Source organism: Salmo salar, chromosome ssa01 (assembly GCF_905237065.1).
Source record: "Salmo salar chromosome ssa01, Ssal_v3.1, whole genome shotgun sequence".
Lineage (NCBI taxonomy): Eukaryota > Metazoa > Chordata > Actinopteri > Salmoniformes > Salmonidae > Salmo > Salmo salar.
In genome coordinates this window covers 133219950-133245167 of record NC_059442.1, presented here as the reverse complement: position 1 = coordinate 133245167, position 25218 = coordinate 133219950, and the positions used below count along the sequence as shown (strand labels likewise).

The 25218-nt window shown below is 41.8% G+C and overlaps 1 protein-coding gene across 12 annotated transcripts in view; it reads left to right on the top strand.

Moving 5' to 3' along the window:
* The window catches only part of LOC106564195 (ARF GTPase-activating protein GIT2), a 27459-nt gene extending 2241 nt beyond the window's left edge, over positions 1-25218 (top strand). For 2 of the 12 annotated variants that reach the window (XM_045689887.1, XM_045689899.1), the window contains exons 2-20: positions 18-151; positions 722-834; positions 1041-1146; positions 1279-1365; positions 1497-1627; positions 1937-2031; positions 2133-2178; positions 2399-2404; positions 2769-2820; positions 2903-2975; positions 3983-4080; positions 4219-4330; positions 4457-4611; positions 11127-11279; positions 11788-11997; positions 12218-12307; positions 13056-13138; positions 13294-13467; positions 13769-14213. In XM_045689887.1, the coding sequence (XP_045545843.1) occupies positions 18-151; positions 722-834; positions 1041-1146; positions 1279-1365; positions 1497-1627; positions 1937-2031; positions 2133-2178; positions 2399-2404; positions 2769-2820; positions 2903-2975; positions 3983-4080; positions 4219-4330; positions 4457-4611; positions 11127-11279; positions 11788-11997; positions 12218-12307; positions 13056-13138; positions 13294-13467; positions 13769-14198 (2348 nt within the window). In that variant the 3' untranslated portion in view covers positions 14199-14213. Of the gene's footprint in view, positions 1-17; positions 152-721; positions 835-1040; positions 1147-1278; positions 1366-1496; positions 1628-1936; positions 2032-2132; positions 2179-2398; positions 2405-2768; positions 2821-2902; positions 2976-3982; positions 4081-4218; positions 4331-4456; positions 4612-11126; positions 11280-11787; positions 11998-12217; positions 12308-13055; positions 13139-13293; positions 13468-13768; positions 14217-22498; positions 22563-22845 lie in introns of those variants that run through there. The other 10 variants (XM_045689892.1, XM_014130265.2, XM_045689895.1 and 7 more) reach the window with 10 other exon arrangements.

Genomic DNA, 25218 nt, shown 5'->3' with positions numbered 1-25218 from the left:
GTGTGTGTGTTTTCCAGGCCCATGTTGGGGCTCAGTGAACAGGGGTGTGCTGGTCTGTGATGAGTGCTGCAGCATCCACCGGGGTCTGGGCCGACACAGTTCCCAAGTCCGACACCTGACCCATACACCATGGCCCCCCTCCCAGCTACAGGTGAGCACCTCACACAAACTCACACAGCCTCACACAGCAGTACTGACACAAGAACAGTCAGTGGCGTAAAGTACTTTGGTAGTACTTTAAAGTCATTTGACTTAAATTGTTCTTTTGGGTATCTGTACTTTACTATTAATATTTTTGACAAACTTTAATTCACTACATTCCTTAAGAAGATAATGCACATTTTAATCCAAACATTTTCCTTGATACCCTAAAGTAATCGTTACATTTTGAATGCTTAGCAGGACAGAAAATGGTCCAATTCACGCACTATCACGAGAACATCCCTGGTCATTGCTACTGCCTCTGATCTGGCAGACTCACTAAACATGCATGCTTCGTTTGTAAATTATGTCTGAGTGTTGGAGTGTGCCCCTGGTTTGCTGTCTAGTTTGCTTAATAAAAGTATATTTTACTCAAGTAGAATTTTACGGGGTGACTTTCACTTCTCCTTGAGTCATTTTCTATTGTGGTATCTTTACTTTTACCATCGGAGAACAGTCGACTTCTTCAAATGTTGTTTTTCCCCTACTAATTGGTTTTATTGTTTGCTTTCCTTTATAGATGGTTCAGACATTGTACAGCAATGGGTCCAACTCCATCTGGGAGCACTGCCTTCTGGATCCCTCGTCTATCTCGAGTGGGAAACGCAAGGCCAACCCCCAGGACAGAGTCCAGTGAGTGGAACACATTTCAAACTTTTTGTTGAAGGTTAAACAATGGAACTTTCAACAATGTCATAACAAAGCATAAGCATCTAGTCTCGCCATGATCTATCACCATCAGTGTGGGCCTCTCTGTTGTATTAAAGTGCCATTGGGGTGAGGTTTGTCTGGACAGTCTCAGAGGTTTATATGTGTGTGTGTGTCTGTTCCCTTTCCAGTCCCCATAAAATGGAGTTCATCAAGGCCAAATATCAGATGCTGGCTTATGTCCATCGGATGCCCTGTCGAGAGGATGACAGTGTCACTACGAAGGACCTCAGTAAGGTGAGAGATTGCAGCCAGAACATCCCCTGGATTGCAAGCTTCGTTGCCATTGAGCTCATTCATTTGCCAATTTATTATGATTATTTTTTTGAACCGTTAGCTAACCAAACCTCTCTTTGGTGTTGCCTCTAGCAACTCCACTCCAGTGTTCGGACTGGGAACCTGGAGACGTGCCTGAGACTGTTGTCTTTGGGAGCCCAGGCCAACTTCTTCCACCCGGTATGTAAAAAAATTGCCTGAAATGTATCAATACATAATAGAATGATTATGAGCCTGCACATTAATACGCCAGTGCCCACACAGTGTCCAGTGTCTTATTGTGTTGGGGTGGTGGCCTGTTTGTCCTTCAGGAAAAAGGAAACACTCCACTGCATGTAGCAGCTAAGGCAGGCCAGGTGTCACAGGCAGAGTTGCTGGCTGTGTATGGGGCGGATCCCGATGCCCTAGACATGGGGGGTAAGACCCCTATTGACTACGCAAGGTAAAGCAGTCTTCATACTCTTTTATACTGCACGGGAGTAATCCATTACCCCTGATTGTTGCACAACTCTTTCACAGAGACCGGTTTATGAGGCTGCCTAGTACTAAAGTTTATTAGAAGAATATACATGATTACAGATGTGTCAACTCACTGAATAAATTACAACTTTACCACCCTTGGCTTTATTGTAGAGCGGTCTTAAAAATAAATAGTGCTATGGTTGGCATTTACAGTAAACAGAAATTGACCTCACCGCCGCTAATATTGATGTGGAGAAGACTCATAACCTTTTATTCCTGTTCCGCTCAGACAAGCAGGGCACCAGGAGCTGGCAGACAGACTGGTAGAGATCCAGTATGAACTCACTGACTGCCTGGCATTTTACCTCTGTGGGAGAAGGCCAGGTAAGAGTGCAGAGGGAGGGCGGTTATAGGGAGATGGTGATTCATTGATAAATTGAACAATGATGTTTGTTTGTTCTAATCTGACTGTGTTTGTCTACTAGATCATAGAAACGGACAGCACTTCATAATTCCACAAATGGCTGACAGGTAAGAACTGAACCCAACACCATTGCTTGCTTATGGAGTAATAGAATGCTGTTCAGGCATCTTTGTAACATTTTACAAAAACCTCTTCTCAAAGTCTGATAAGCCAAAATGAAATGCATCTGTGTGTATCCATCCAATGGATTAGTAACTGAGGTTAAAACATAATTCCTTTATCACACCATTGTTTATCTCCCTTTGCTGTCATATATTGATGGAAAAGAAATGTGTAAGTATGTCCACTGTTGGCTATAATTTATTGTCTTGCATTTGCTATATAAACTGATGATATATCACACAGCACCAGTCAAAAGTTGGTTGGTTGAGAGAATGCCAAGAGTGTGCAAAGCTGTCATCAAGGCAAAGGGTGGCTACTTTTAAGAATCTCAAATATATTTAGATTTGTTTAACACTTTGGTTACTACATACGATTCCATATGTGTTATTTCATAGTTTTGATGTCTTCACTATTATTCTACAATGTATAAAATACAAAAAATAAAGAAAAACACTTGAATGAGTAGGTGTGTCCAAACTGTTGACTGGTACTGTGTGTGTGTGTGTGATTTATATATTATTATTTTTGTCCACAGCAGTCTGGATTTGTCAGAATTTGCAAAAGCTGCAAAGAAAAAACTCCAGTCTGTGAGTGAAATTAACTTTTTGTTTTATTATGGTCCTTTTAGACATACCAGTGATGTGATGTTACTGTGGCTTGTGATTTCAGCTCACTAACCACCAGTTTGAAGAGCTTGCCATGGACGTTTATGATGAAGTGGACAGAAGAGAAACTGATGCAGGTGAACAGATACAGTGACATTTGATTGTTTGTAGTAGGGTTGTTCTTGAATTGCGGTGGCATTTGGTGGCCCTTGCCTATGCAACCATAAAAAAAAAAACACTTTACAATGACAAATAGTTACACATCACATGTTTGTTTATATTGAACTGTTTATCAAGGATAAAACATAATGCAAGTATTTTTTTTACTGCAAAATGTTATTTAAAGTACTTAGGGTAAGCAAATTGGTTGTCACAGTAGTGACGTGTAGCGTTATGACATGTTTTGGGGATTTAGAGATCTATTATTTTGAATGCTAAAAGGTGAACAAAAGTATTTAATATATTGTATATTTCAATAAAAAATGAGTAATGTCTGTCCCTCAGTTTTATGTCATTGGTGTTACTGCCTTGAAAATCACTCATTAAAGATCTACAAGGACCTTGAGCATTCCCTCCAGCGGCAAACTGTTATCGGGGGAGGGGTCTATATTAAAGAAAATGATTAGCTAATCACACTATCTTTTATCATGTCGTACATTTGAGGATTCCATTGATACTTTGGTGTGTCTGAATCCAAAGTGTCACTTGGTGTTACTCTGTTTTGAATGAAGAGAAATAACAATGTGAGCAAAATTATTAATGGTATCAGTTAGTTAAGGGACCTTAGATTTGGGCATCTGTGGCCTCCATTTTAAGAAGATTTTTAATAACCTAAAATGTCTCATTGGCATTATCATCGTTAGTGTTACTAGCTCCTACTGGTGGCACAATGTTATTTAAAGTAATTAAGCTGCCATATCATTTGACTTAGAATGGAAAGACGTACCCAAATACATTTAAATTAAAACATTTTTTTTCTAAAATGCCATGCCCAAATGCCACTGCAATTCAAGACTGACCCAGTAGGTTTAGCAGAAATTGTGATTGCTTATAAGTGTTTGATAAAGGTATCACTAGGTGTGTTTAATAGATTATTAATATGAAACAAATGATGTATATTTATGGTTTGTCTTTGCTGTATCAGTGTGGCTGGTGACTCAGAACCACGGCACCCTGGTAACAGACACAACTGTGGTGCCTTTCCTCCCTGTCAACCCTGAGTACTCATCCACCAGAAACCAGGCAAGTCAACTAAAAATGGAATTCAATGTTATGTCAAATTGGTGGGTCTCTTTTCCGAGCCTTTAGGTGAGATTTATGCATTTAATTGAAGAGTAAACTTCCAAAACAGCTGCTTCATAATGTTGTCTTGTTTTGCAGGGCCGGCAGAAACTAGCGAGGTTCAACGCACATGAATTTGCAACACTCGTCATTGATATATTAACTGACGCCAAACGTCGGCAACGGGGGAACTCCTGTAAAAGTCCCAGAGGTATAGTACAGTAATCTGAAGCGACTTTACTTACGTTTGGCACTTTAGAACAAAGCTCATTACTGTACCCACCATGGCATGGTTGTTGCGTGGTTCACTCCCCTGACCGTTGCTCTCTCTCCTCAGAGGACATAGAGCTCATCCTGAAGGGAATCAGCAGCCGTCATGGGAGTGATAACCAGGATAATGAAGACCAGCCAGATTATGACAGTGTGGCGTCTGATGAAGATCCGGAGCGGGAACCAGCCTCTGGGAAGAATGGGAAAGATGGCAGGACCAAGGTAATACCATGTTGGTTGTTTTTTTGTTTTGTTTTTCATTACCATTAACATATTATTGGCAAAGACATTATGTGAAACTGACACCATTTTAACTACTTTGCAGATATGAAACAAAGACACATTATCATTCAAAAATATCAAATTCAGTTTGTTACAAAACCAACATTTTCTAAGATGTTTTAAAAATGGGTTCTATTTGCGTAATTCATATAATTCACCAATACATTGCTTGGTAGACTAATAAATATTTATAATAGTTGTAAATCACGGCTTGTACATTGTTTGCTGTCTTCAGCCGTTCGGATGGAAGTAAGGTGCGGGTCTCAACACAAACTAGCCAGGGCAATTATCACAAGTCATAATGTGGCTAGCTTATCTATTTAGCTATGTATTTATTTGGCAAGCTGAAAACACAGAGCCTCGTAGCTAGCAAGTTGGAGGGATGGGATGTCATGTCATACAAGTGGGTGAGTGGCCGCTTCGGTGGCTAGCTACAAGTTGCAGGCGTCATTTGGTTAGCTTGCATGTGACTTGCTTTGCTGAACTTGAATGACTGTTATCCACAGTTAGTGCATATCCCTTAGTTGTCAATCAAATGTATTGGGAATGTTTTTTTTTTGATAGTGTGTGCGGGACCTATGTGTGCACGCCCTTTCATATTTTTTGGGCATAATACTAAAGACGTAATTTAACTGTAAAAAAGTAGGCTATAATACCTTTTAATGTGACATGAACACCACCCGGCATGATGTTTTCATCAAATCACTTCGAAAAGTAGGCTACCTGCGCATGTTCGATCCACTCCATAAGGATTCCAGCATCTAAAACGATGCACTATGCACCCGCCATTCACCTTAAAACACCAAAAGTCGAATGATGTTTATCGATTGTCACTAGGTACACGTGTAGCCTATAATGATTGATTGATTGATTGCGTCCACTACTGTCTGAACACGTTATGGTTCCAGCTAGTCATCTCTGCCTACTCAGGCTACTTTCACCCCATATCATTTCTGACATTTGGTAGGCTATTTGTTAGCCAACTTGTCTATAATTAGACAAGCCTATATGCAGTTTCTCTTCTGTCTTTACTTGTTGCTCTAGAAGACAAAAAAAAACTAATTATAGAATGCAATAATAATAATAATAATTCGCCTAATCAAATTTATTTATTTATTTATTTATTTATTTTTTAATTTTATTTTTTTTTTTTTTTATATAGCCCTTCGTACATCAGCTGATATTCTCAAAGTGCTGTACAGAAACCCAGCCTAAAACCCCAAACAGCAAGCAAAGCATGTGAAAGAAGCACGGTGGCTAGGAAAAACTCCCTAGGAAAAACTCCCTAGAAAGGCCAAAAACCTAGGAAGAAACCTAGAGAGGAACCAGGCTATGAGGGGTGGCCAGTCCTCTTCTGGCTGTGCAGGGTGGATATTATAACAGAACATGGGTTAAAATGTTAAAATGTTCATAAATGACCAGCATGGTCAAATAATAATAATCATAGTAGTTGTCGAGGGTGCAACAAGCACGTCCGGTGAACAGGTCAGGGTTCCATAGCCGCAGGCAGAACAGTTGAAACTGGAGCAGCAGCACGGCCAGGTGGACTGGGGTCAGCAAGGAGTCATCATACCAGGTAGTCCTGAGGCATGGTCCTAGGGCTCAGGTCCTCCGAGAGAAAGACAGAAAGAGAGAAAGAGAGAATTAGAGAGAGCATATTTAAATACACACAGGACACCGGATAAGACAAGAGAAATACTCCAGATGTAACAGACTGACCCTAGCCCCCGACACATAAACTACTGCAGCATAAATACTGGAGGCTGAGACAGGAGGGATCAGAAGACACTGTGGCCCCATCCGATGATACCCCGGACAGGGCCAAACAGGCAGGATATAACCCCACCCACTTTGCCAAAGCACAGCCCCCACACCACTAGAGGGATGTCTCCAACCACCAACTTACCGTCCTAAGACAAGGCCGAGTATAGCCCACAACGATCTCCGCCATGGCACAACCCAAGGGGGGGCGCCAACCCAGACAGGAAGACCACGTCAGTGACTCAACCCACTCAAGTGACGCACCCCTCCCATGGACGGCATGGAAGAACACCAGTAGGCCAGTGACTCATCCTCTGTAAAAGGGTTAGAGGCAGAGAATCCCAGTGGAAAGAGGGGAACCGGCAAGGCAGAGACAGCAAGGGCGGTTCGTTGCTCCAGCCTTTCCGTTCACCTTCACACTCCTGGGCCAGACTATACTTAATCATAGGACCTACTGAAGAGATAAGTCTTCAGTAAAGACTTAAAGGTTGAGACTGAGTCTGCGTCTCTCACATTGGTAGGCAGACCATTCCATAAAAATGGAGCTCTATAGGAGAAAGCCCTACCTCCAGCCGTTTGCTTAGAAATTCTAGGGACAATTAGGAGGCCTGCGTCTTGTGACCGTAGCGTACGTGTAGGTATGTACGGCAGGACCAAATCGGAAAGATAGGTAGGAGCAAGCCCATGTAATGCTTTGTAGGTTAGCAGTAAAACCTTGAAATCAGCCCTTGCCTTAACAGGAAGCCAGTGTAGGGAGGCTAACACTGGAGTAATATGATCAAATTTTTTGGTTCTAGTCAGGATTCTAGCAGCCGTATTTAGCACTAACTGAAGTTTATTTAGTGCTTTATCCGGGTAGCCGGAAAGTAGAGCATTGCAGTAGTCCAGCCTAGAAGTAACAAAAGCATGGATTAATTTTTCTGCGTCATTTTTGGACAGAAAATTTCAGATTTTTGCAATGTTACGTAGATGGAAAAAAGCTGTCCTTGAAACAGTCTTGATATGTTCTTCAAAAGAGAGATCAGGGTCCAGAGTAACGCCGAGGTCCTTCACAGTTTTATTTGAGACGACTGTACAACCATCCAGATTAATTGTCAGATTCAACAGAAGATCTCTTTGTTTCTTGGGACCTAGAACAAGCATCTCTGTTTTGTCCGAGTTTAAAAGTAGAAAGTTTGCAGCCATCCACTTCTTTATGTCTGAAACACAGGCTTCTAGCGAGGGCAATTTTGGGGCTTCACCATGTTTCATTGAAATGTACAGCTGTGTGTCGTCCGCATAGCAGTGAAATTTAACATTATGTTTTCGAATGACATCCCCAAGAGGTAAAATATATAGTGAAAACAATAGCGGTCCTAAAACGGAACCTTGAGGAACACCGAAATTTACAATTGATTTGTCAGAGGACAAACCATTCACAGAGACAAACTGATATCTTTCCGACAGATAAGATCTAAACCAGGCCAGAACTTGTCCATGTAGACCAATTTGGGTTTCCAATCTCTCCAAAAGAATGTGGTGATCGATGGTATCAAAAGCGGCACTAAGATCTAGGAGCACGAGGACAGATGCAGAGCCTCGGTCTGACGTCATTAAAAGGTCATTTACCACCTTCACAAGTGCAGTCTCAGTGCTATGATGGGGTCTAAAACCAGACTGAAGCGTTTCGTATACATTGTTTGTCTTCAGGAAGGCAGTCAGTTGCTGTGCAACAGCTTTTTCTAAAATTTTGGAGAGGAATGGAAGATTCGATATAGGCCGATAGTTTTTTATAATTTCTGGATCAAGATTCGGCTTTTTCAAGAGAGGCTTTATTACTGCCACTTTTAGTGAGCTTGGTACACATCCGGTGGATAGAGAGCCGTTTATTATGTTCAACATAGGAGGGCCAAGCACAGGAAGCAGCTCTTTCAGTAGTTTAGTTGGAATAGGGTCCAGTATGCAGCTTGAGGGTTTGGAGGCCATGATTATTTTCATCATTGCGTCAAGAGATATAGTACTAAAACACTTTAGTATCTCCCTTGATCCTAGGTCCTGGCAGAGTTGTGCAGACTCAGGACAATGGAGCTTTGGAGGAATACCCAGATTTAAAGAGGAGTCTGTAATTTGCTTTCTAATGATCATGATCTTTTCCTCAAAGAAGTTCATAAATTTATTACTGCTGAAGTGAAAGCCATCCTCCATTTGCGAAGGCTGCTTTTTAGTTAGCTTTGCGACAGTATCAAAAAGAAATTTCGGATTGTTCTTATTTTCCTCAATTAAGTTGGAAAAATAGGATGATCGAGCAGCAGTAAGGGCTCTTCGATACTGCACGGTACTGTCTTTCCAAGCTAGTCGGAAGACTTCCAGTTTGGTGTGGCGCCATTTCCGTTCCAAAGTTCTCTTCCATTTCTGCTTTGAGCGAGGATGTGTGGGGACCGGGGAGAAAATACATTAGCCTAACTAAAACAGCAAAAAGATTTTCGCTACAAAACTTTCAAATTACATGAGTTGGACCAGTTTCAAGGATATGAAAAGCTGTGAAAACGATCCAACATGAATCTGATACATTTAAGTTAGACTTGGATGCATATTTTATGTGGTTGAAATAGGCTATTGTCTCCTTTTATTTCGCTGATAAAGACTGCATGTTTGCACGGTCCCTAACCGCGCATTTTCATTATCTGAAGATGCTGAATGAAAACATATTTGTGTTCAAAAAATGTAAAAGAGTTCAAAACACTTAGATCTATTATTATTCCTGAGACAATTTTACATTTGGTGTATAGTTTCACTGCAAGAAATACTATGCTGAACAAAAATATAAACGCAAAATGCAACAATTTCTAAGATTTTACTGAGTTACAGTTCATATAAGGAAATCAGTCTATTGAAATAAATGACCTTTTTAATAAAATGCGTTTAAAAATAAAAAGGTAGGGGCGTGGATCAGAAAACCAGTCAATATTTGGTGTGACCACCATTTGCCTCATGCAGCGCAACATCTCCTTCGCATAAAGTTGACTGTGGCCTGTGGAATGTTGTCCCACTCCTCTTCCATGGCTGTGCGAAGTTGCTGAATATTGGCAAGAACTGGAACATGCTGTCATACACATTGACCCAGAGCATCCTAAACATGCACAATGGGTGACATGTCTGGTGAGTATGCAGGGCATGGAACAACTGGGACATTTTCAGCTTCCAGGAGTTGTGTACAGATCCTTGCGGCGTGGGGACGTGCATTATCATGCTGAAACATGAGGAGATGGCAGCGGATAAATGGCACGACAATGGGCCTCAGAATCTCGTCACGTTATCTCTGCATTCAAATTGCCATCGATAAAAGGCAGTTGTGTTCGTTGTCCATAGTTTATGCCTGCCCATACCATAACCCCACTGCCACCATTGGGCACTCTGTTCACAACGTTGACATCAGCAAACCGCTCACCCACACGACGCCATACACTTGGTCTGCAGTTGTGAGGCCGGTTGGACGTACTGCCAAATTCTCTAAAACGAATGAAGCGGTTTATGGCAGAGAAATTAACATTAAATTCTCTGGCAACAGCTCTGGTGGACATTCATAGTCAGCATTCCAATTGCACGCTCCCTCAACTTGAGACATCTGTGGCATTGTGTTGTGTGACAACTGCACATTTTAGTGGCCTTTTATTGTCCCCACCATAAGGTGCACCAGTGTAATGATCATGCTGTTTAATCAGCTTCTTGATATGCCACACTTTTCAGGTGGATGGATTAGGAGAAATGCTCACTAACAGGGATGTAAATAAATGTGTGCACACAAGTTGAGAGAAATAAGCTTTTTGTCCATCTGGAAATTTCTAAGATCTTTTATTTTAGCTCGTGAAACATTGGACCAACACTTTACATGTTGCGTTTTATATTTTTGTTCAGTATATATTATATTATGCTACAGTCAGTGTCCATATTTTCAGTAACTACAGTAGGCTAAAACACATTTGTATTTTTAGTTCAAAGGAGCTGTTGCACCCTGCAACCCTACTTCCTCCGTCAGCCAGGGCGAGTAGGCTACTATTCCTAATCGTATCAGTGCAATTTGGACTGCCAACTAGGACCATATGCTGAAAAAGTTTGAGCCGGTTTAACCCTCACCAGATTTGAGCAAATTCGTTGTTGATGTGCATACAGTAGCCGACTGAGGGAGAGAGTTTGTTCAATAGAACTGTAAAGTTCTCCAAAGTAAGATGACTCCCATGGTATGTACATACTGTATTTAAAGAAAACCATTAAGGTGGTTTTTGCGATTTGCTTTTTTAATGATCTGAAGTCACGCTGTTGCTGCTCCCTGTAGTGTAAACACACAGTCCAGTTCGAAGTGAATAGCACGCCTTTTGTTTAGGCCTACTGAACTCTGATTGGTAATTGCCCACCAGTCTATGTAGAGTACGGGCCTGGACAAAACAGATACGTTTTTATTTACTGCAGTGTCTATTAATTGCACAGACGCTTTCCCATTCATATTACCATATAATTTTCACAAATACCCGACTCTACGTCATTTCCAAACATTTGATGAATGTACAAAAACAAAGTCAGCATATCTATGTGTTCGCTTGTCTCAAAATGAGAAAAATCTGTCGTAGTCTTCCTCAGGGTGTGTATGAACAGATTTTAATAAAATGGAATGGTGTTAAATCTGCATCTTGTAAAATCTCCATCCCACCATCCTTCAGAGCTCAGAGTCGTCGGACTTGTCTGATGGCCCCATCACGTTACATGAGTTCATGGAGGTGAAGAGCGCCCTCACGGCCTCTGAGGCCAAGATACAGCAGCTGCTCAAGGTCAACTGTCACCTGAGTGAGGAGCTCCAGTTGATGCAGAGCAAGGTACGTTTATGACTTTGGCATTATAACAACCCACCGATCCCACAGTAAGTCTAGTAGCTTTGTGCTGATTCAGATGTTTGCAGACCCACAAGAACTGCTCACTTGTTGTGTTGGTCCTTCTCATGTTTCTTATGTTGTCAATGCAAATAGGTATTTGGGTATTTGGTTGAACACATTCAAATTGTAATCCATACATGACAGGAACCTTTAGCTCATTCAAGGAAGCAGCTGGTTTGTTGTTTTCTCATGAGAAGTTGAGAACAATAGTCTGGGAGTGTCCTTCGTGACCAGACCAGGGCTATTTACAGAAAAGGAAGTGAAAACACAGTGGAAGTGCAGCTGCCTGGTCATGGAGAGTCTGGATAGAGAGATTTTTCTCCATCCAAACCTGCACTGATATGCTCACATCCTCCATGGTATGATTAGCCCTAGGTTTCACACACAGGCCTTTTTTGGGGGGGGGCTATTACACAGAAATAAAGCTGTTCTGAACTTCTGTCCCCTCCAGCTGAACTCCCTGCAGACTGAGAAGTCCTCCCTGAGATGGCAGACACCCAGTGGCCAGCAGCACCCCCAGGACCTCTCCGGCCGCCCCCCTCTCCCCGGAGGCCGCCCCATGTCCATGTATGAGACGGGCTCGGCCATGAGGCAGTATCCCCACAGGGGCGAGCCTCCTCGCCGTGACGACAGCCGCACCGTCCAGCCCCTCCCTACAAACGTAAGTTCAGAGGTCGCTCACACCACTCCCTCCTGGACTGTTCTATGCCATTCACTGTGGACCGTTGCCTTCAGAGTTTTTGGTTTGTGGTAATTATTTTTAAGCATATTTGGTTTGGTTTGTGGCAATTCAGTTATTGTTTGTGCATTTATCCCCGCCCCCTCCTCCTGTAGGATACAGTCAACGCCCTTTATGTAAACTTGGTTTGAACCCTTTCTAGATTGGGAGGGGTCCTTTGGGGAACGCCTCGTCCTCCCTTCCTACCTTCCCCTCCTCCCTGTCCTGGTCGCGGGACGAGCGAGCTCGAAGGGTTAAGTACCGAATCTTCCCTCTGAGAGGATGGGGGCAGCTGCCCCAGGGAAGGGGTGCTATCCCCTCTGCTTTTTCACTTCCGCTCCTCCTGTACCACCACCTCATACTCTATCCTTCAACTGCTGCTGTACCTCACTGCCTCTCCTCTCCGCATGGTATGGCTGGCTGCATGCACCACTTTGCTGCTGCTGTTCTTCACTAACCCTTATTCCCCCAGCCAGCACTGCCGTGTCGAATACCTGAAGAAACTATAGAGCTATACATGGGTGTCTGTGTGTTTTCAAAGGCCCCGAAACACGACATGTACACTGGTGTTTCCATACATCCTGTCAGAAGGCTACAGGGTTGTTGAAACAGACAAGGAATACAGAATGTCATGGTTCATTGTAGTGTGAACAGTGTTTACCAGCCATAGGGGGTGGACAACCATCTGTACTGAAGCCCTTACCCGTACCGCAGGAATCTTGATCTCATTGACTGCTTAATGCCACACAGAGCTGGTCCCTGGTTCAAACGTACTACCTCATTTTCCTCTCTGCTTTTAAACCAGTTGAGGTCTGGTTTAATATGAAATGGCTTTTTAGGTTCAGAGAGCATGATTCTGATCCGTCTGCTTCATCAAGCACGTTCAGACTGTGGTAACGTTTGTGCGGCTGTTCAAATGCTCTCTCACCAGATTCAAAGGTTGTCTGCAAACTAAACTAAGAGACAAGCATCATCTTACTTGATCATTTATCCCATTGTAGGGTTGTAGCCTGGAGGGACAGAGCCGCATGCTGGAGAGTGACTATGACAACACACCAAACCACACAGGACTGGAGGAGTCCGGGTAGGACTTTTGATTTAAAACATTATAGTAGAAAATATTGTATATTTCTGACTTCCGTATGTAAAATGTGTAAGCATTTTAGCAGTCGCTCATATACAAAGTGATCCACAAGTGAGGGAGTGCCTAACCATAGAACCTCTCCTCTCCCCATGCAGTATGGGCAGGAACAGCAGTTGGCTGGGGGACGGCAGTACAGCAGAGCAGGGGGAGGATGGGACTGAGGCTGACTCCACCCTGCCCTGCACAGAGGACGTCATCTGTAAGACGGAGCAGATCACCAAGAATATTCAGGAGCTGCTGAGGGCCGCGCAGGAGAACAAACGTGAGAGGTAAGGTCAGGGGAACACAGAAAACTCAAATCAGCAGTTAGAGAAAAGGTCTCTTGACTTAAAGGTTTGTGTGAAACTTGCCCTATCGGTTCTAAATACGGGAAATGGTGCTGCTCATATATTGTTCCTTCACCTATCCATCCTTCAACCTTCAGTAATTGTGATATTCAGAGGATGTATCCTGTTTTTCTTTCTGTTCTTCTCCTGAGTTCGGTTTTAACTGTCCTGTATTCCCACTCTGTCCTCCCCTTCCTGTCCTTGTGTCTTCCTGTCTGACTTTCTTCCTCACGGTGTGGGCTAGCTCCAGGCCAGGAAGTCTAGGCCACTTCTCTGGCTTGCTGCCCTGCTTTGAGGGGGCCGGCCGCGGACGGACTTGTCTCTACAGCCTGGTGCCCTGCTCTGACAGGGCTGCCCGGGGCTGTCTATCTAACCTGCTGCCCTGTTCTGAGAGTGCTGAGGAGGCCCCTGCTTCCTCTCTCCAGGCCCCCCCTGGCTCTGGCTCCTGGTACTCTGGCCTCGGTCCCTGTCTCCCAGGCACTATCACCGTCTCCTCTGTCTGTATGCTGAGGGGCGGGGGCGTGTGTCAAATGCAGCTGGCAGGAAACAAAGAGGACGATGTCTCAGATTCCCCTTTGGAATGCCAGATACAGTGCATTCGGAAAGTATTCAGACCCCTTCCCCTTTTCCACATTTTGTTACGTTGCAGCCTTATTCTAAAATGTGTCAAATAAAGCATTTTCCTCATCAATCTACACACAATATCCCATAATAGCAAAGTGAAAACATTGAAAAAAATATTTTTGCACATTTATTACAAATTAAAAACTGATACCTTATTTACATATGTATTCAGACCCTTTGCTATGAGACTCGAAAATGAGCTCAGGTGCATCCTGTTTCCATTGATCATCCTTGAGATGTTTCTACAAGTGATTGGAGTCCACCTGTGGTAAATTCAATTGATTGTAGAATTTTTTTAAATATTAGCTGGCGCACACCCAGAAAAATTATTTTATGTGAATGTGCTAACGGCGAATAAACTATAAAAATACAGTCATACACTCCATATATCAACTCCCAGTCATTTATTGGGTAAATCACCAACGTTTCGGCATCACTGTGCCTTCTTCAGGGTCTTTATTTTTATAGTTTTTAAAATTCAATTGATTGGACATGATTTGGAAAGGTACACATCTGTCTATATAAGGTCCCATAGTTGACAGCGCATGTCAGAGCAAAAACCAAGCCATGAGGTCGAATTAATTGTCCGTAGAGCTCCGAGACAGGATTGTGTCGAGACACAGATCTGGGGAAGGGTACCAAAACAGCATTGAAGTTCCACAAGAGTACAGTGGCCTCCATCATTCTTAAATGGAAGAAGTTTGGAACCACCAAGACACTTCCTAGAGCTGGCCGTACGGCCAAACTGAGCAATCAAGGGAGAAGGGCCTTGGTCAGGGAGGTGACCAAGAACCCGAAGGTCACTCTGACAGAGCTCCAAAGTTCCTCTGTGGAGATGGGAAAACCTTCCAGAAGGACAACCATCTCTGCAGCACTCCACCAATCAGGTATTTATGGTAGAGTCCCCGGACTGAAGACACTCCTCACTGAAAGGCACACGACAGTCTGCTTGTATTTTGCCAAAAGGTACCTAAAAGACTATCAGACTATGAGAAACAAGATTCTCTGGTCTAATTAAACTAAGATTGAACTCTTTGGCCTGATTGCCAAGCGTCACATCTGGTGGAAACCTGGAACCATCCCTAAAGGTGAAGCATGGTGAAGGCAGCATCATGCTGTGGGGATGTTTTTCAGCGGCAGGGACTGGGTGACTAGTCAGGATCCAGGGAAAGATAAACAGAGCAGAGATCTTTGATGGAAACCTACTCCAGAGCGCTCAGGACCTCAGACTGGGGGCGAAGGTTCACCTTCCAACAGGACAACAACCCTAAGCTCACAGCCAAGACAATGCAAGAGTGGCTTCGGGACAAGTCTCTGAATGACCTTGTGGCCCAGCCAGAGCCCAGACTTGAACCCTATCGAACATCTCTGGAGAGACCTGAAAATAGCTGTGCAGCGACGCTCCCCATCCAACCTGACAGAGCTTGAGAGGATCTGCAGAGAAGAATGGGAAAACTCCCCAGATACAGTTGTGCCAAGCTTGTATCGTCATACACAGGAAGACTTGAGGCTGTAATCGCTGCCAAATGTGCTTCAGCAAAGTACTGAGTAAAGGGTCTGAATAATTACAGTACCAGTCAAAGGTTTGGACACACCTACTCATTCAAGGGTTTTTCTTGTATTTTTACCATTTTCTACATTGTAGAATAATAGTGAAGACATCTCAACTATGAAATAACAGTTATGGAATCATGCAGTAACCAAAAAAGTGTTAAAACAAATCAAAATGTATTTTGTAATTTAGATTCTTAGTAGCCACCCTTTGCCTTGATGACAGGTTTGCACACTCTCTTGGCATTCTTTCAACCAGCTTTACCTGGAATGCTTAACCAACAATCTTGAAGGAGTTCCCACATGCTGAGCACTTGTTGGCTGCTTTTCCTTCACTCTGCGGTCCAACTCATCCCAAACCATCTCAATTGGGTTGAGGTCGGGTGATTGTGGAGGCCAGGTCACATGATGCAGCACTCCATCATTCTCCTTCTTGGCCAAATAGCCCTTACACAGCCTGGAGGTGTGTTGGGTCATTGTCCTGTTGAAAAACAAATGATAGTCCCACTAAGCCCAAACAAGATGGGATGGTGTATCGCTGCAGAATGCTGTGGTAGCCATGCTGGTTAAGTATGCCTTGAATTCTAAATAAATCACAGACAGTGTCACCAGCAATGCACCCCCAAACCATCACACCACCTCCTCCATGCTTCACGTTGGGAACCACACATGTGGAGATCATCCATTCACCTACTCTGCGTCTCACAAAGACAAGGTGGTTGGAACCAAAAATCTCACATTTGGATTCATCAGACCAAAGGACAGATTTCCACCGGTCTAATGTCCATTGCTTGTGTTTCTTGGCCTAAGCAAGTCTCCTCTTCTTATTGGTGTCCTTTAGTAGTGGTTTCTTTGCAGCAATTCGACCATGAAGGCCTGATTCACGCAGTCTCCTGTGAACAGTTGATGTTGAGATGTGTCTGTTACTTGAACTCTGAAGCATTTATTTGGCCTGCAATTTCTGAGGCTGGTAACTCTAATGAACTTATCCTCTGCAGCAGAGTTAACTTTGGGTCTTCCTTTCCTGTGGCGATCCTCAGGAGAGCCAGTTTCATCATAGCACTTGATGTTTTTTGCGACTGCGCTTGAAACTTTCTAAGTTCTTGAAATGTTCCGGATTGACTAACCTTCATGTCTTAAAGTAATGATGGACTGTCATTTCTCTTTGCTTATTTGAGCGGTTCTTGCCATAATATGGACTTGGTCTTTTAGCCCTATTTGGTATCTTCTGTATACCACCCTCCCTTGTCACAACACAGCTGATTGGCTCAAACGCATTAAGAAGGAAAGAAATTCCTCAAATTAGCTTTTAACAAGCCACACCTGTTAATTGAAATGCATTCCAGGTGACTACCTCATCAAGCTGGTTGAGAGAATGCCAAGAGTGTGCAAAGCTGTCATCAAGGCAAAGGGTGGCTACTTTGAAGAATCTGAAATATAAAATATTATTTGATTTGTTTAACACTTTCTTGGTACTACATGATTCCATGTGTTATTTCATAGTTTTGATGTCTTCAGTATTATTCTACAGTGTACAAAATAGTACAAATAAAGAAAAACCCTGGAATGAGTAGGTGTGTCCAAACCTTTGACAGGTACTGTATATAAATGTGATATTTCAGTTTTTTATAAATTTGCTAAAATTAGTAAAAACCTGTTTCTGCTTTGTCATTATGGGTGTAGATTGAGGGGGGGGGGGGGACAATTTAATTAATTATGGAATAAGGCTGTAACGTAACAAAATGTGGAAAAAGTCAAGGGGTCTGAATACTTTCTGAATGCACTGTACAGGCTTATGGGGCTTTTACATGTCAACACACAGGCAATCCTTGATTCTTATATTTTAGTCTGTGTTTGGGGTGGGGGTTCTGTTTTTATTAAATACAGATTCACACTGGCTATTCATTCAGTGTTTATACAATCCACTTGAATTCACACTGTTGTCTTTAACACAAACCCTCACTATTGGCCCCCGTTTGACTAAAGCTGTGTCATATTTGCTTAGCTTTTTCTCTTGTGTGCCAAACCTCACTCCAGATGGTGACCACAGAACACTGCTGAAGAATTTCACCCTGCCAATTTGAATGCGTCCTCAGTCTACTGGGTTATAACGGAGACATTGTTATTGATTTGAAATGGTGGAAAGTTATGATGTATTCCATTATCTGATTTCTAAGCCATGTGTTGGTTTCAAACAGTGATTCATTGTTGATTATATTTTCAGGGCGGAACAGACTCCACTACATGATATAGTCTACGGGGGAAAATATGGGTGGTTCTTGAATTACGTTGGCATTTGGGCTTTTTTTTTCTTCATTTAAATGTATTTGGGTACATCTTCCCATTTCTAAATTAACCTATAGGGTAACTTAATTACTTTAAATCATTTATACCATTATGATAACATTGTGCCACCAGTAGGAGTAGTAACATCATTGATGGTAACACCAATGAGAAGTTTTTAGTACATCATTTATAAAGGATTGAGCTTCCATTTCAGAAAATCCCAATTTACCAAAGTGATATGAATAATCAATTTGCTCACAATGTTATTTCCCTTCATTTTAAATTGACTAACACTAATGGACACTTTGGGTTTAGACACACCAAACGATCATTGGAATCCTCAAATTTAGACAGACTAAAAGGGTGTGATTAGCTAATAATTTTCATTAATATAGATCCCTCCCTCTAAGTTTGCCGCTGGAGAGAATGCTCAAGGTCTTTGTATAACTTTGTAATCTGTGATTTAAGGCAATAACACCAATGACAGTAAACTGAAAGACACATTGTATTAGTAAAGAAAATCTGTATTTTAATAGCCTTTGATTTTATTGATGTATACAATATATGAAATACTTTTGTTCACTGTCTAGCATCCAAAATAGATCTCTAAATACACCAAAGCATGTCACAATTCGGTTTGGGCGGTATCCAGATTTCATATCATACCGTCCTCTCATCCCGGTATTTACGTTATTACTGGCTTAGTACACAAGAGGGTGGCAAAAAACTCTTAAAAAACAAATTTAGCACAAGTAATAGTGAATTTCCATGGATGCTGCTAGCTAAATATGCTAACAAGCCAAAACGGAAATAAACAAATTGCAAAGACAGGCAATCCAGGTCATAAAGTTATACATGCAGTACCAGTCAAAGGTTTGGACACACCTACTCATTCAAGTGTTTTTATTTATTTTGTACTATTTTATACATTGTATAGTAATATTGAAGACATCAAAACTATGAAATATCACATATGGAATCATGTAGTAACCAAAAAAGTGTTAACTTCTCTAGGGCCAGTGGGACGAAATCGTCCCACCTACTCAACAGCCAGTTGAATCCCGTGGCGCGTTATTCAAATACCTTAGAAATGCTATTACTTCAATTTCTCAAACATATGACTATTTTACACCATTTTAAAGACGAGACTCTCGTTAATCTAACCACACTGTCCGATTTCAAAAAGGCTTTACAACGAAAGCAAAACATTAGATTATGTCAGCAGAGTACCCAGCCATAAATAATCAGACACCCATTTTTCAAGCTAGCATATAATGTCACATAAACCCAAACCACAGCTAAATGCAGCACTAACCTTTGATGATCTTCATCAGATGACAACCCTAGGACATTATGTTATACAATACATGCATGTTTTGTTCAATCAAGTTCATATTTATATCAAAAAACAGCTTTTTACATTAGCATGTGACGTTCAGAACTAGCATACCCCCGCAAACTTCCGGGGAATTTACTAAATTACTCACGATAAACGTTCACAAAAAACATAACAATTATTTTAAGAATTATAGATACAGAACTCCTCTATGCACTCGCTATGTCCGATTTTAAAATAGCTTTTTGGTGAAAGCACATTTTGCAATATTCTCAGTAGATAGCCCGGCATCACAGGGCTAGCTATTTAGACACCCACCAAGTTTAGCACTCACCAAAATCAGATTTACTATAAGAAAAATGTTATTACCTTTGCTGTCTTCGTCAGAATGCACTCCCAGGACTTCTACTTCAATAACAAATGTTGGTTTGGTTCAAAATAATCCATAGTTATGTTCAAATATCCTCTGTTTTGTTTGTGCGTTCAAGACACTATCCGAATGGTAATGAAGGGTGACGCGCACGACGCATTTCGTGACAAAAAAATTCAAAATATTCCATTACCGTACTTCGAAGCATGTCAACCGCTAAAATCAATTTTTATGCCATTTTTCTCGTAAAAAAGCGATAATATTCCGCCCGGGAATCTGTGTTTAGGTTCAAAGACGAATGAAAATAAAAACATGGGGTCGACTCGTGTACGCGCCTCAGCCCATTGTCCTCTGATAGAGCACTTGCCAAAAGCGCTAATGTGTTTCAGCCAGTGGCTGGAATTACATCATTCAGCTTTTTCCCGCCTTCTGAGAGCCTATGGGAGCCGTAGGAAGTGTCACGTTACAGCAAAGATCCTCAGTCTTCAATAAACAGAGTCAAGAAGCTCAAGGAATGGTCAGAGAGGGCACTTCCTATACAGAATCTTCTCAGGTTTTTGCCTGCCATATGAGTTCTGTTATACTCACAGACACCATTCAAACAGTTTTAGAAACTTTAGGGTGTTTTCTATCCAAAGCCAATAATTATATGCATATTCTAGTTTCTGGGCAGTAGTAATAACCAGATTAAATCGGGTACGTTTTTTATCCGGCCGTGTAAATACTGCCCCCTACCCCCAACAGGTTAAACAAATCAAAATATATTTGAGATTCTTCAAAGTAGCCACCCTTTGCCTTGATGACAGCTTTGCATACTCTTGGCATCCTCTCAACCAGCTTCATGAGGAATGCTTTTTCAACAGTCTTGAAGGAGTTCCCACATGCTGAGCACTTGTTGGCTGCTTTTCCTTCACTCTGCGGTCCAACTCATCCCAAACCATCTCAATTGGGTTGAGGTCGGGTGATTGTGGAGGCCAGGTCATGTGATGCAGCACTCCATCACTCTCCTTTTTGGCCAAATAGCCCTTACACAGCCTGGAGGTGTGTTTTGGGTCATTGTCCTGTTGAAAAACAAATGATAGTCCCACTAAGCGCAAACCAGATGGAATGTCATGTTGCCACAGAATGCTGTGGTAATGTGCCTTGAATTCTAAATAAATCACTGACAGTTTCACCAACAAAGCACCTCCTCCATGCTTCACGGTGGGAACCATACATGCGGAGATCATCTGTTCACCTACTCTGCGTCTCACAAAGACAGCGGTTGGAACCAAAAATATTACATTTGGACTCACCAGACCAAAGGACAGATTTCCACCGGTCTAATGTCCATAACTCTAATGAACTTATCCTCTGCAGCAGAGGTAACTCTGGGTCTTCCTTTCCTGTGTCATTCCTCATGAGATCCTGTTTCGTCATAGCACTTGATGGGTTTTGCAACTGCACTTAAAGAAACTTTCAAAGTTCTTGAAATGTTTCGGATTGACTAGCCTTCATGTCTTAAAGTAATGATGGACTGTCGTTTCTCTTTGCTTTATTTGAGCTGTTCTTGCCATAATAAAATGAAATATTAACTTTAATTAAAACAATAGGAAATGTAGCTGGCTACATTCCTTCTAGGATACAAATTAGAAACATGATGTCCATGCATTGTCTTTGCAAAAAATACCTTTTATTTTTCATTTACTTGCCAAATAGCGTTGCACTTCTGTTGTCATCTGAAAATGAAGCTATTGTCCTGCGAATGTTTTGCACTAATCTATTTCTGAGAAGTAAAACTATACTTTCATGTCCTTGATCATTCTATTGAAGCAAAAAAACACTTGACTTTCAATATAAAACGCTACCCATGTCATTTCACAGCTGGACTCACCTGCTCCCTCTTTCTCCCGTTGTGCCATTTTACAAACAAACACGTGACTCGCTCAACTGTTCTGGGGAACTACGGTAAGCTTCATAATGTGACGGGTGAAATGAAGAACGCAATCTGCTAAATCTCGTAACTTATTGCTCAAGTTGACTACAGGTATTTACTTAAAAGTAGCTACAAATATTATAATTTATAGAAAAACTTTAATAGTTTCAACGGTATTTACAGTATTAAATAATCATCTCGTGGCCATTTCCAAATACCCTGGTATATACGGTGTACCGCCCAAGCCTAGTCACTATACTTCTTCACATCAGCAACCTGCTAGCCCCTATTATTTTCTACAGTACTTCGGGGCTGACACCGCCTGAGATCAAACGCCTCAAACATGTAGTGACGCCTCAAACATTGTGATGCAGTGCCTCAGACCGCTGCGCCACTCGGGAGAACTCTTATTAAATAAGTTAAATAAAACAGAAAACACATTAGTCATGTTTTTGTCATTTTTCAAAGTGTTTTTACAGGGTGCCAAAGTCAAGGGACAGCATTTACCGCCATAATTCAAGAATTACCCATACAGTACCGGTGTTCAATTTCCTCAAATGGAGCACATGGTTGCTATTAATGAAGACACTTCAGTATATTCTATTTTGTCTGCTCCATGGTGGACATAACCAGGGCTGCTCATTCTCTCACTTGTCCACTAATAAACCTCCACCAGGACATGGCTTGCTGATTTTTGTTCTTTAAGAAGTGTCTTTATGTAGTAGGGGGATCAATGGCTTAGCAAGCTTCTGGAAACATTCCTAAGTATTCAACATATTTGTTTAACTGTCTTATTGAGAGAAAGAGAACTGCGCCAGAGTTTTCTACTAACACTTACGTTGGAAAAAGGATCACTTGATTATTTGACGTTTTCTTCCTCCTCCCCCCTCAGCTTTGTACCATGCTCAGAAAGGATCCATGTGGCTGTGAGAGAGATGGCCATCCTGTTTCCTAAGGTAAGCTGGGATGACCTCCAACTGAGACACTCCTCCTTTGTATGCAAGAGCCGGAGGGTTGTTTGTTTGGAAAACATGGAAGGGAAATTAATGTCCTGCATCTTAGCTCAGCTGGTGTTCTGTTGTTAGATGTTGCACTCTTTTCTTCAGGGTGGTGAGAAATGTTTATACAATCACACAAACAATGCCAGTAAATCCACTCCTTACCCTGCAGTGTTAATAGGACCGTTAATGGCCTATGTTTTGCCAACAGTACCTCCTGCCTCCTCTCTCCTTTACTCAGAGGCCATGCTCAGACACAGTGCGAGGGTCCCTGCGGCTGCTCACCTCTAGTGCCAGCCGGCTCCATGGGGAGTGCCAGAAGGCCACGCCCCACAACCCTTGCCCCTCTGACATGCAGCTGGTCACGCAGCAGGTCATCCAGTGTGCCTATGACATTGCCAAGGCTGCCAAGCAACTCGTCACTGTGACAACCAAAGAAAACAGCAACTGATTTTTTTTTTAACCCAAGGACTAACATCCCTCTTAGATATTTGATAATATATATATATTATCAGTACTAATTTCAAGTTAGCGTTTATCAGTGTTACCATTGTTATTTGTATGCCACCATTTTTATTTAAAGTACTCAATTGGTCTTAGTAAATTTATAGTGAAGAACGTTTACAGAAAGTGTACCTTGCGAAATGTGGGTCACCCAAGGGATTTGTCCATCGGTTTGTCTGTTAGGCAGGTCATCATACTCTATCAGTATGAGTATATCTATCTGGGATTACCTCAAAAGGAGACATTCACGTTACTAAACAGTTTTGCAACATTACACATTTAAACAGCCTTGGATCAATTTCAGGTGGCTGAACATTTGTGGTTGCTGGGAGTGCTTGCTCTTGGTGCTCTCTGCTACGCAACAAGGACAGTTGGCTGTCCAAAGCTTTCAAACAGTTCGCTTTTAACTTCTTTATTCAAGGCCAAACACATTGGGATCTTGAACATAGTCAGATCCATAATTATTGGCACCCTTGATAATGATGAACAAAAAAATACTAAAATAAATACTTATGACCATAGCACTGCCTGGAGTTTGATAAACGGCATTGGCACTTGGATTGGAACTAGTGCCATTGTCAGATGACATACAAATAGAGCTCTTTGGCCACGCACACCAGTGGTGGGTATGGTGTTTAAAAAACAGAAAAGTACCTCATACCTACGGTAAAATATTGTGGTGGATCTTTGATGTTATGGGACTATTTTGCTTCCACTTGTCCTGGGGCCCATGTTAAGGTCAACAATAATCATGAACTTTACCCAGTACTAGGGCATTTTAGCCAAAAACCTGGTTGCCAATGCCAGGAGGCTGACACTTGGCTGTAAGTGGATCCTCCAGCAAAACAATAACCCCAAGCACTGATGAAAATCCACGAAGAAATTGTTAATTGATCACAAAATCAACATTTTCCAATGGCCATCTCATTCTCCGGACTTGGACACCAGTGGTTTAAATTGAAGAGGGCACTCCATAACAGCACGAGGAATGGTCTAAGATCCCTCCCAACGTGTTCTCCAATCTCATAATGCATTTTAGCAAAAGGCTCAGTGTCTATCCTCACAAGGGGAGGGCGATAGACTATTGAAAACAGGGGTGCCAATAATTTTGACCTATTTATTATTTTTGAGCCAACAATATAGCTCAGTATTTGTATGTATTTGATACAGTATTTTTTTAAATCTTTATCAAGGGTGACAATTATGGGCCTGATTGTAGCTTAGTGGAATACTGAGCCGTGATGTGTCCATTACAACGTTTTCCTCAAGGTATTTTCCATTAATGCCATTTTTATGTTTCATGTCAAAGCCATAAAGGTGAGGACAACTGCCAAGTCAGTTTTCCATTTTTTTAGTTTCTTTTCGTAATTGTTTGAGCTCAAAAGGTATAGCCATACCTCCAATGTAGCCATACCTCACACACATGCCCAATATCAATTTTGTTTTAGTGTAGTGTGTATCTTAAGACGTTTATCCCAAAGGGATACTCAAAACAGCCAACCCAAAATCTATCATTTGTTTTGTAAAAAAATGTACAAACCATCTATTCTGAATTCATACAACCCTTATCTATATTCTATGTATTCATACAATCTCACACTTGACAAATTGTCAACATTCTATTTTCTTAAAATGTTTAACAGTTAAAGTTCCCTCCTATATATTCTGTGCTGTTTTAAGGCATGCAAGTTTTCATAGTGGTGATGTCTTCTATACAGCGTTTGTATTTCAATATATCCACAGGCAATCAGATGTGCTTGTGATCTGTCTCTCTCTGTGTGTGCGTGTGTGTGCTAAACACAGCCTATGTGTGTGTGTGTGTGTGTGTGTGTGTGTGTCCCATGATTTACATTGTCTTTATTGTGCTGCTAGTGGTAAAACATGTGCATCTAATAGGGTTTTAAGATGTGTTAAAAGCATTTGTCCTTTTTATATGTATTATGGGCCATACAGTCATGTGGGGGTCATGTGTTGTCCAGGGATGTAGGAGTGAGGATCAATTGTGTGCCATTGCGTGTTATGAGCCAGACAACAGTCATACAGTTACTTACATTGTGATTGAAATAAAGAACTGCCTTTTAAAGTAATAAACTTGAATTTATAACTCGGA